At 39.8% G+C, this 12,101-nt stretch overlaps 1 protein-coding gene across 1 annotated transcript; it reads right to left on the bottom strand.

Annotated features, from left to right (window-relative positions):
• Positions 1–864: 864 nt before the first annotated feature.
• LOC122760763 (NLR family CARD domain-containing protein 3-like) lies at positions 865–9,680 on the bottom strand. Its single transcript, XM_044015947.1, has 10 exons — positions 9,265–9,680; positions 7,384–7,549; positions 7,013–7,132; positions 6,072–6,191; positions 5,760–5,908; positions 3,602–5,405; positions 2,619–2,792; positions 2,275–2,445; positions 1,920–2,093; positions 865–1,319 (listed from the first exon to the last, which is right to left on the bottom strand). The coding sequence occupies exons 2-10, from the start codon at positions 7,530–7,532 to the stop codon at positions 1,307–1,309; spliced, it is 2,874 nt and encodes a 957-aa protein (XP_043871882.1). The 5' UTR covers positions 7,533–7,549; positions 9,265–9,680; the 3' UTR covers positions 865–1,306.
• Positions 9,681–12,101: the final 2,421 nt, after the last annotated feature.

The raw sequence follows: 12,101 nt of genomic DNA, 5'->3' as shown, positions 1-12,101 counted from the left end.
GCACACGGATGGGCTGGTAGATTCCTCTGCTTCCTTCAATAAAAGTCATGGCTGAAAAGTACCAACTATGATTGGTTTATCAACAGGAACGAGCGAAGTTGCAGTTCTTATTTGGAAAACGTCCACAACAGATGAGTAGTAACCGCTACTGCTGCTGCCTGCTAGTCGCTGTGGTCAGCAAGTTTATATTTGAGCGGATCAAATGACACTTTACGTCACACACGGTCGCGCAGTCTGATTGGTTGTCCGTCGTCACATGAGTGAGTACAGCCAATCGTTGTTGTTAGCTAAGCTAACCTTAACCTTAACTTTAATCGTTAGCCACATCGCAACTAAATACGTCGTTTTAAACAAAAATCTAACCCCTACCTTAAGTATCCCTTCATTCACTGCTGTTACTTTTTACATAAAAAGCAGCATTTAATGTTAAATTAGAATTTTGAGATTTTGTGAATTAGGATCATAATAAAACACAAAACGAAGGATTTTAGGCACATAAAAATACTTTTATTAACTAACTCAATATTTGCTATTTGAAATTGGACACTTTAAATTGACCACAGGTGAGTGTGAGAGTAAATGGTTGTTTGTATCTATGTGGCCCTGTGATGGACTAGCAAACTGTCCAGGGTGTACCCCGCCTATCATCCTATGTCAGCTGAGATTTGCACAGCTCCCACCGCAACCCTCATGTGGAGGATAAAGCGGTAGAAGATGGATGGATGGATGTTTGCAATTTTATCAACAAACTCAATTTGCGGACATGACACAAAAACATAAAATTAGTGACTGAGAAATGTTTTAAATTTTAAATTTTTGTTTGGTTTTTGTTCAGAAACAATTTAACAATATATAAATATAAAAGTATATGGTACCAATAAAAAAAAGTGCAAATAACTAAACAAAAGCAAAGAAGCTTTACAGTACAGGTTACTACTCAGAATGCAGTACTAGCTAAGCTACTTTTATTGATTCACCTGCAGGTTGTAGCTGCACATAGAATGTTTCTTTGCAATATTTTATGTTTTGTATGCTAATGTTTTCTTTGTAACATTACAGTTTTACAAAATCCTGCGTATGACAACTACCCCAGAAAAAGCAAGAACAGTCAAGCCTTGGGTACTTATTAGGACTAATGTTTGCTGGCTGTCTAGCACTGCACAAGTTCACGCACTCCAAGGACAGCACAGCGACAGAATAACAACACCATCAGCGTTTGTGTTTGCACTTCAGATGACTTTTGTCCCAGATCTGCTGAACCTGCAGCACAGAGCAGGACTCAGGGTGAAGAGCATCTTCATGAAGATTACCACTTCCACCTGTTGAGAGAAGATGACAGAGGAGAAGAGTCAGATTCACAGCAGTAAGTCAATGATTATGTCATTGTTTGTAACTTACTGCCTCGCAAAGTCTTTTGTAACCCTAACCTCACTAACCCTCACAACAAATACCAGTGTCGTATCTCTCCTACTGTTGGGGGCGGGACATAAAAAACGCTTCTGTGGGTCGTATTTTGGGGTTCAGGTGAGTTAGTGCCTGTGCGTTTTTGTATTTGTTGCTTTCTGAGGACCAAAGGTCATATAAACCATAGACAGTGAGGACATTTAAAGAAAGTGTGGACATTTTGTCCTCGCATTATTAAAGGGCTTTTCAGGGTTAAGTCCTGGATTTCAGGGTTAGGCATTTAGTTGTGAAGGTTAAAGTCGGGGTAAAGGGAATGCATTATGTCTAAGATGGTCCTCACTATGAATGCTGCACATGCGTGTGCCTTGTCTGATTGGCCGACTGTTGTCACTCTGTGTCTTTGTGTCCAGCCATGAAGCCGGTCACTTTACTGCTCTCACAGCTTCACTGATGAAACACTGAATCTTTGCTCTGACACTGATCCAAGTGGACACTGACTCGAACACTCTACTGACCTGACAGTGTCCAGTCTGTAGTCTGGACTCTTCACAAGATCAGACAGAGGCTTCACTCCGGAATCCTGCAGATGGTTCTCACTCAGGTCCAATTCTCTCAGGTGGGAGGGGTTGGATTTCAGAGCTGAGGCCAGAGAAGAACAGCTGATCTCTGACAAACCGCAGCCACTCAACCTGAATAAAGAATAAAAGATGAGACTTTAGAAAACAACTGTATGTTTGTGTGCATATGTGTATGAGTTTGTGTCTGGGAGTGTATGAGAGAGAGTGTGTTTCATTTATGCATCAATGAATCAAAGGAGTTTAACGTTAATGAAATTAAAGTTAAAACAGCAGCTTCAGTGAGTGAACTCACTCCAGAGTCTCAAGTCTACAGTTTGGGCTCTCCAGTCCAAAACACAGCAGCTTCACTCCTGAATCCTGAAGCCTGTTCCAGCTCAGGTCCAGTTCTCTCAGGTGGGAGTTGGACTTCAGAGCTGATGCCAGATAAGAACAGCAGCTCTCTGACAAAATGCAGCAACTCAACCTGAATAAAGAATAAAACATGAGACTTTAGACCATGACTGTGTGTGTGTGTGTGTGTGTAAGTGCATGCGAGTGTGTGTATGTGTTTATTTTATTCAACAGTGAATAAAATTTGTTTAATGTTAATAAAATGAAGGTTTAAAAAACAACAGCAGCTTCAGTCAGTGAACTCACGTCAGAGTCTCCAGTCTACAGTGTGGACTCTCCAGTCCAGAACACAGCAGCTTCACTCCGGAATCCTGCAGGTTGTTCCAGCCCACGTCCAGATCTCTCAGGTGGGAGGGGTTGGACTTCAGAGCTGAGGCCAGAAAAGAACAGTTGATCCCCGACAATCTGCAGCGACTCAACCTGAATAAAGAATAAAACATAAGGAGTTGCTCTTTGAAACCAGTCAGTGTTTGATCATGTGTTCAAAGCTGAGACCATGACTTCACACCGAGTCTCTGAGAGTTCACAATAATCCAGTCTGTGATTATAGAAAAACATCAAACCTGAAAAACAACACACAGGAGAAGATATGTTATCATTTTCATCAACATCTTCTCTTGTTTTGTTTGACATGAAATATCTTTCATGCTCTTCATGAACATGGAGTCGCAGTGAGGTGTCCATCATGTCCACAGTCTGAGTGTGTGGAACAGACCTGGGACCTGGACTCATGTCAAACTCAGACATGTTGGTTCGACCTGGCCCAGAAACACAGACCTGATCAGCACTGACTTCACAGCTGACGGTTATTAACAAGCACACTCACTTTCGTACTTTGCCTACTCTGTGTCTTAATGTAAAGTCAGCAGACTTCTCTGGATCTGATCAGATACTGGTTCTAGGTCATTGGGTTTGGTTTGACCCATGTAGACATCCACAGTGGAGTCTAATCAGGTTTAGGTGAAACCAAGAAGAATCAGTCACATGAAGAAAAGGTTAACAATGAAACATTAACAGTAAATTACAAAATCAAGACAAGTGTTTTCATTCAGTTCAAAGCAACAATCACAACCAGCTGACACATCTTTGAACTTTCCTCATTTAAAACATTAAAACACAGCTGACTCACAAAGTGAGAAACATTTGAATAATTTAATAGTAACTATATTTGATAAACCAAACCATTAACATCCCTGTTTGATAATGTTATTGATCACGTCTGAACTTACCGAGCCTTTCTGCAGTTCCTCACAGCTGCCATCAGTCTGTGTTTTCCCTTGTCTGATGAGCTGTACTTGTCCAGGTCCAACTCATCCAGAACCTCCTCAGACATCTGCAGAACGTAGGCCAGAGCTGAGCAGTGGACCTCAGAGAGTTTCTGTCTTCTGTCCTTTGACTTCATGAACTGTTGGATCTCTTGATGCACTGATTGGTCGTTCATCTCTGTCAGACAGTGGAAGATGTTGATGCTCCTGTCAGGTGAGATGTTGTCTGTGTTCATCTTCTTCAGGTTCTTGATGACACTCTGGATGATTTCTGGACTGTTCTGAGTCTGACCCAGCAGACCTCCGACGAGTCTCTGGTTGGATTCCAGACAGAGTCCATGAAGGAAGCGAACAAACAGGTCCAGGTGACCATTTTCACTTTGAAGTGATTTCTCCGTGGCTTCTTTCAGGAAGTCGTCAAGTGAGAAGTTTCTGCTAAACCCGTTTGAGTCCCTGTCTACTTGTCTGAAGAAGTCCTGCAGTACTTCTGTCTTCCTGTTGGTGAAACAGTGGAACATGTAGACTGCAGCCAGAAACTCCTGAATGCTCAGATGAACAAAGCAGTAGACCGTTTTCTGGAAGATAACACACTCCCTTCTGAAGATCTCCGTACAAACTCCTGAGTACACCGAGGCCTCCGTCACACTAAGACCACACCGCTCCAGGTCTTCTTGGTAGAACATGATGTCTCCTTTCTGCAGATGTTCAAAGGCCAGCCTCCCAAGCTTCAGAAGAACATCCCTGTCAGCCTCCATCAGCTCCTGTGGACTCGTCTCACGTCCTTTATCATACTTGTTCTTCTTCCTCTTTGTCTGAACCAGCAGGAAGTGTGAGTACAGGTCTGTCAGGGACTTGGGTAGCTCTCCTCTCTGCTCTGTGGTCAACATGTACTCCAGAACTGTAGCACTGATCCAGCAGAAGACTGGGATTTGACACATGATGTGGAGGCTCCTGGATGTCTTGATATGTGAGATGATTTTGCTGGACAGATCATCTCTGGATCTCTTCCTGAAGTACTCGTCCTTCTGGTCATCAGTAAAGCCTCGAACTTCTGTTACCCTGTCAACACATGTAGGAGGGATCCGACTGGCTGCTGCAGGTCGGGAAGTTATCCAGATGAGTGCTGAAGGAAGCAGATTCCCCTGGATGAGGTTGGTCAGCAGCACGCTGACTGATGACCTGTGTGTGACATCAGAAACAAGCATACTGCTGTTGAAGTCCAGTGAGAGTCTGCTTTCATCCAGGCCATCAAAGATGAACAAAAGTTTACAGACAGCGAGCTTCTCTGCTCCGACCTTCTGTAATGTTGGATGGAAAACATGGAGCAGCGTGAGAAGACTGTGCTGCTGATCTCTGATCAGGTTCAGCTCCCTGAATGAGAGCAGAATCAGCAGATTCAAATCCTGGTTTTCCGAACCATCGGCCCAGTCCAGAGTGAACTTCTGCACCGAGAAGGTTTTTCCAACACCAGCGACGCCATTGGTCAGGACAACTCTGATGGGTCCCTGCTGGTCAGGTAAGGCTTTAAAGATGTCGCAGCACTTGATGGGAGTGTCCTGGACGATCTTCTTCTTGGAGCTTGTCTCCAGCTGCATCACCTCATGTTGAGTATTGACCTCTTCACCCTGTCCCTCAGTGATGTAGAGCTCAGTGAAGATCCTCTTCAGGAGGGTTCTACTTCCTCTTCCATCAGTTCCTTCAGTCACATGTTCAAATCTCCTCCTCAAACTGATCTTATGTTCATCTAGAACCTCCTGCAGTCCATCTGCTGAAAGACAAGATACAAAGTCAGACTGAAGAAAGAACCTGAGCAGCTGATGATTATTTTCATCATTGACAGAAAAAAAAAAAACTGACAGTGCCATGTTTTTCTGTGACATTGTTGGTTTGTTGTTTGTTGTCAAATGAAAAACTACAGTGATTTTCACTGTAATGACTTGAACAACTTTATTCTGAAAGACTGAATAATTCTATAATAACTGTGATGATTGTGAAGAAAAGAGAACAACAATTATATCAAAGCAGGGAAATTAAACCTTCATTACTTGAACCTGCAGGGGGCAGCAGAGAGTTAACATGAGTAACATTTTTCTCCTGTTTTTCCATTTTGTAGGAGTCTTACTCTGTACACTGATGGTCTGTGGTCCATGTCCTGTCCTGGGTCTTTTCCCATAGCAGTGATTACATCTGGTGGAGACTGGATCCTTCAGGATGTCCTGACACACAAGACAGCAGGACGTCTGCTCGTCCACAGAAACAGCAAACTTGTGTCTGTGAAGACATTTCTTTATTACCAACACGTCAGTGACAGGTGGACATGCGTGTGGCTGAGACAGTCAATGAAAACCCTTGTTTGTTGACTGACGCAAATGTTGAGCATGCGTGTGTTAGTGAGGACACAGATTTTGTTATGAACCGACAAACTGTCTCTTACTTTGTCTCTGAGGCTCCAGGTTCACGACTGAAGCTTAGAGGGTTACCCATGGACTGGTCACTCTTCACAGACAGACAGCTGGGTCCTGCAGACTCAGCTCTCCGTTTCTGGTTCTGAACTCTGCAAACACAAACAGGTTTTTATCCACATCACATCCATCACTGATGGTGGTCTTAGACACTTTGATAAAAAACAAGCCTCAGTGTGACTTCCAGAGTATGGAGTGAAAGGAAAGATCTCGACAGAGACAAAGAACCGAATGATTTCTTTTCTAGATTTGATGATACACATCTGACACCTTCATTGACTGATTTACAGCTTGTGGTCACTGATCTTTGTGTAAAAATTGCTTCTAAAAATGGGTGTAGAAGCAGTAACTCGGTAAAATGACATATATATGTTCTGATGGCACGACAATTCTGAGTCTTTTACATGCCGATGACAGTACCTACCTCTGTTACAGAGAGATTGACTTGTTCAGGTCGTGGTGTACAAGGCATCATCTCGTGCTTAATACTAACAAACAGTTAGGTTTTAATTTGTTTTATGTAGCTATAGACCTAATCATTGTAATCTTTGATTAATCGTTTGGCCCATAAAATATCAGAAAACCTTAAAAAAGTTTGATCGGTGTTCGTCAAGCCTGGAAATGATGATGTTCTCAAATGTCTTGTTATGTCCACAAACCAAAATGATTCACTTTTAATGATTTCTTTGTAATTTAAGTAAATCTTCTGTTTGTATTTGTTCATATTATGTCAGATTTTGCATTTGTGTTTAACACGCAACCAAGTCTGTTTTTTTGTTGTAGGCGCATTGATTGCAAGTTTTCTCCTAATAAATGTTTTTATTAGACGGTTGGTAAACCAGCTGACAGGTACATTACTGCCAGCTGTAATGATCTGCTGCTAACACGCTTCACTGGACAAGCTGTCTCTTACTTTGTCTCTGAGGCTCCAGGTTCACGACTGAAGCTTAGAGGGTTACCCATGGACTGGTCACTCTTCACAGACAGACAGCTGGGTCCTGCAGACTCAGCTCTCTGTTTCTGGTTCTGACCTCTGCAAACACAAACAGGTTTTTATCCACATCACATCCATCACTGATGGTGGTCTTAGACACTTTGATAAGAAACAAGCCTCAGTGGTCAGTGTGACTTCCAGAGTATGGAGCGAAAGGAAAGATCTCGACAGAGATAAAGAACCGAATGATTTCTTTTCTAGAATTGATGATCCGCATCTGACACCTTCATTGACTGATTTACAGCTTGTGGCCGCTGATCTTTGTGTAAAAATGCTTCATCGTCTCTTACTTTGTCACTGAGGCTCCAGGTTCACCACTGAAGGTTAGAGGGTTACCCATGGACTGGTCACTCTTCACAGACAGACAGCTAGGTCCTGCAGACTCTGCTCTGTCCTTGTCTTCCTCCACACAATCACTCATCTGCTGGACTTCAGTCATCCTGAGAAAGAAACAGACTGAGCAGACACACAAAGAAAAACAGGAGAGTAAACATTCATGAAAATATCCAGAGTTATAAAAAAAACATCTGGGGCCTGTTGTATTAGAGTAGAATTAAGAGATCTGGTGAATCTGACAACGTGATGAAACAGTTGATATGTAAAAAAGAAACAACTTTTATTAAGATCAGAGAAAAAGCCTGGTTGATAATTGCAGACCTAATATATATATATATATATATACATGTATATATATATATATATATATATATATATATATATATATATATATATATACGCCCTTTATCTTCATTGTTCTTATTAGTTTTAGCAAATGATCCGCTTACCTATCACTACTGATATTTGCAAACTAGTTACCTCTCAGTTTGATTGAAAGTCTGCAGTGGAAAATCTCATTCACATTCCCTGGAGGATGTTTGATGTATATCTGTGTTCAGTCCAGTGACCAATCACACGAGAGAAAACTGTAAAGCTGCAGTTCATGTAACTTGCATGAAGCATAATCTTCTGTGGCCACTGAAGGTGACTGAGTGACAGATTTGTGTGCTACAGCAGCCTTTGACCAGTAGATGGTGCTAGGCTCCTCTGCTTGTATGTTATTGAAGGAGTGTTCCCTGCATTAAAGTCAGCTGACAGGAAAATAAAGTTTCATGTATTTATATCCAGAGATATCCCAAATATATAAGCCTCTGACTTTTCACACATTATCACACTGTTCTGATAGTTCAGAAAAGCCTTTATTTAGATTTCCCATGTGTCCATTTGAAGATTAGAAAATTCCACACAGTAAAAGTACATCATACTACTTGTATGATGTACAAGTAGTACTGCATTTCATTACTCAAAAAGTACACAGTGAAAATATTGCATACTACCAAGTCCAATAAAAGCAGAACAATAAACTACAAATTTAATATAATTGTGGATTTTATAGTACTTCAAATATAGATGAAATAAAATAATTCTTAAATTCTTAATTCTTCCATAGTCCAGAGTAAAAGTACTTCATAGTACTTTTGCATGAAGCAAATAAACAAATTGTGGATTGTATCCCTCATCAAATTTAGACAGACAGTCTGAATCTTGTTAATTTTAAGGAACTCTGACCCTGAATTACTCTAAGTCATAAAAGTGCGCAAAAAATACTGAGTCCAATCAAATTTAAACCATAAACTACGATTGAAAATAGCGCATTTTATAAACTACTTCAAAAAAAGACTGAGGTCCTCCTCAGTTTTGATAAAGTCAACTTTGACCCTGGATTACTAAAGCAGTACAAAACTTTTGAATAAAGTACTAGTATAGTATGATAACATTTAAACCACAACCTACTAAATATGTAATTATTTTCAGTTAAATAATGTCTTACTTGTTTTATTCTTTTTATCAAAATGATCATTTATAATCGTTTGTATTGCTCTTTTAACATTGTGTTCGCTTTTGATGGGACTTGGTCTGGACCGTGTAACTTCAGTTACGCCAGGTACCGCCAGGTGATCTTAACAAAAGCGACTGAATCTTCTTTTTTCAATTACATATCCCGTGTTTCATCACTGCATAAATATCAAGTTAGGACGAATTTAGTAGCACGGGTTAAATCTCGCTTTCAGCCTACGTTTGGGCGACAGGGATTAATGTTTGTTCAACACACAAACACATACACACAAATCATCATGTATAGTCATATATTATCATCATAAACCCTCACTCACCCGTCCTTCTGCTGCGCAGTTAGAAATGACGACGACGACGAAAAACAGCCGAAGAATAGTTTCACTTTCACTTCTCCTCCCTTTAGATTTCCTGGAAACCACACCAATAGTTCCCTCTGCAGTTCGTCACTAAACTGGAGCTGGAGGTTCCTCATTGACACAACTCATTCTTCGAATCCTAGATATTAATCGAGGCTTCATAAAACTTTGAACCCGCCTGGGCGGGGTACACCGTGGAAAGTCATTGAGCACTTGGGCGACATCTGCTGGCACAAAAGGTGGTTACAGCCTTGGAAAAGTGAAAAATGACATAAATGAAGTTGAAGACTGCTTATGTGTTTAGTCAGCTGATTGTGTCGGTTGCTTTTCTTCCTTACTTTGTAAGGTATCTTAAATTAAATGTTCACGATACCTAAGTAACTTAAATGTGCAGCCCAGGAACCATCAGAGGAAGTGAAGTCTACGGTTCCACTCAGGTCCAAACTTTCAGTTCTGCTATTAATGAGTGGGTTGATGACGTTTTAAATCATAAGATATACAGTAAATCTACTTTCATTTATTCATTAATTCAGAGTGATTCATTGATTCATCACTATTACTGATCATTTCTGTTCCTGTTTTCATTATGTATTCCATGTTAATAGTTTATTTAACAAATAACCATTTTTATACCCAGTAGTTGTAGCCTGTGTGTTCCTCTGAAAGTAGAACATTGAGACTCAGTGAATGATTACGATTGAAAAACTAAATATCAAAATTTGCTCCAATCAAAGCTGGTTAATTGATCTGAGCAAAATCAAAGTAATGAAACATATGTTAAATAAAAGGACAGTCATTTCTTTAAAGGATTGTGATCTGTCTGCTCTGGATTCAGGGACCAGTAACCAAGCAGAGCGCCATTGACCTTTGACCTATTCCATTAAACTGCTTTGTCTGATGAAATCAAAGAAATAAAACACAAAACAAACCAAAAGAAATGGTTAAATAAATGTAACGTCCGAGAAATTATACAAACATAAAAAAAAACATAGAGCTGCAGCTAATGATTATTTTCATAATCGATTAATCTGTCGATTATTTTCTCGATTAATCGTTTGGTCCAAAAAAAACAGAAAACCTTAACACATGTTGATCGGTTTTCGTCAAACCTGGAAATGATGATGTTCTCAAATGTGTTGCTTTGTCAAGATGATTGTCAAAATTTTGGTCAAAATGATTCACTTTTAAGGATTTCTTTGTTATCCAGACAATGAAATGAACAAAATATTCACATTTAAGAAGCTTAAACAATCGGAAATGATGTTTTAATCATGAAAAAAGCTTCAAACCGATTAACCAATTATCAAAATAGTTGTTGATTAATTTAGTAATTGATTAATTGTTTCAGCTCTACTTTGTAGTTAGGCAGTTTTTCAAAACAAACCAATTAATCGATTATCAAAATAGCTGTCGATTCGTTTAGTAGTCGATTAATAATCGATCATGTTATTAAATGTTAAGTGCTGACATCTTCTGGGAGATGTTTGTCATAACAACTCACCAAATGGATGAGATGTTAAAAGCCAGTGATCACTCAAAGTATTTTGACTTAACAGTGTCTTAACAGTCACACTGTCAGTTCATCCATGTCTGTCTGTGAGAGAGAAGCATAAAATGCACTTTTTAGACTCACTTTTAATTGTTTAACATGTTTGTCACTATCACTGACTTTCTGTATTTAAGTATAAAAATTCAGTATTGGTGTTAATACTAATAGTATTTACTGTATGTTTTGTTATTTAAAACAACAATAACACACTCATTAATAGCAAAACTGAAGGTTTTGACCTACGTGAAACTGAAGACTTCACCTCCTCTGATGCTTCCTGGGCTGCAAAGTTCAAGTCAAATTCAGGTGGAATTCTCCAGAAGCATCATTAGTTGCCTAGCAACCACAGTTCTGCTGCTCTCTCTCTCCCTCCCAGTTGTTTTGGTGGTAATGATCAAATAATCACGGGTTTCCACATGTCTAACCTGCTGCCCTATAACAGCTAATACTGACTTTCATCAATTCCAACAGCCTAAATAAAGTGTTATCCCTAAACTTTACCATAACCAATTAATGCCTAACCTTAACCTACCTGTAATTCAAGTGATAGGCCTAAGCTTAACCAGTTCCTCAGAAACCAGACCAAGTTTCCGGTCCCTATGAAAATGCCAGAAAAGGTGAGTGAATGAATGATGGATGAGCCACATTAATTAAGTGAAAGATACAAAATGTCTCCCATGAATAATAAGGGATGTGATTAAACATTTGTTCTATAGGCCTGCTCACAATGAGATGAGCTTTTAACACAACTGAGAGAAAATATATGACTCACAAACAGAATTTAATTAACTCAAAAACAGAATAAAGTGTTTATGAGTAACACATGAACAATATCAAAGTGTGCAGATACTGAAATGCTTAGAAGTATCAAGAGCATCTTCTATTGTAACGTCCGGTTCACACTCTGCCAATGAGCATCTTTGTTCTGTGGAATCTGCTGGTGCCTGATGACCCAGTTTACAGGTGCATTACCACAAGCTCCTGGACTGGAGTGTGGATCAATAGTTAAGGCAGAATACAATGATTTCAAATAAATATCGAGAGCCCAGAAGACTCGCCATACTGCCAAGATATTGTGACATGAGCTCTAACCACACCTCTGATGAATGGCAGTCACTGGAGACATTCTCTAATTGTTGTGTATGCATATTTTATATTTAACATTGAATCAATATTGTAACTGGTACCTATTCACAATAAGGGTCATCATGTAAAGGTCATGCACTTTCCTTCAGTGCACTAAAGGCAA

Source organism: Solea senegalensis, unplaced genomic scaffold (assembly GCF_019176455.1).
Source record: "Solea senegalensis isolate Sse05_10M unplaced genomic scaffold, IFAPA_SoseM_1 scf7180000014041, whole genome shotgun sequence".
Lineage (NCBI taxonomy): Eukaryota > Metazoa > Chordata > Actinopteri > Pleuronectiformes > Soleidae > Solea > Solea senegalensis.
This window is presented reverse-complemented; position numbering and strand designations above follow the sequence as displayed.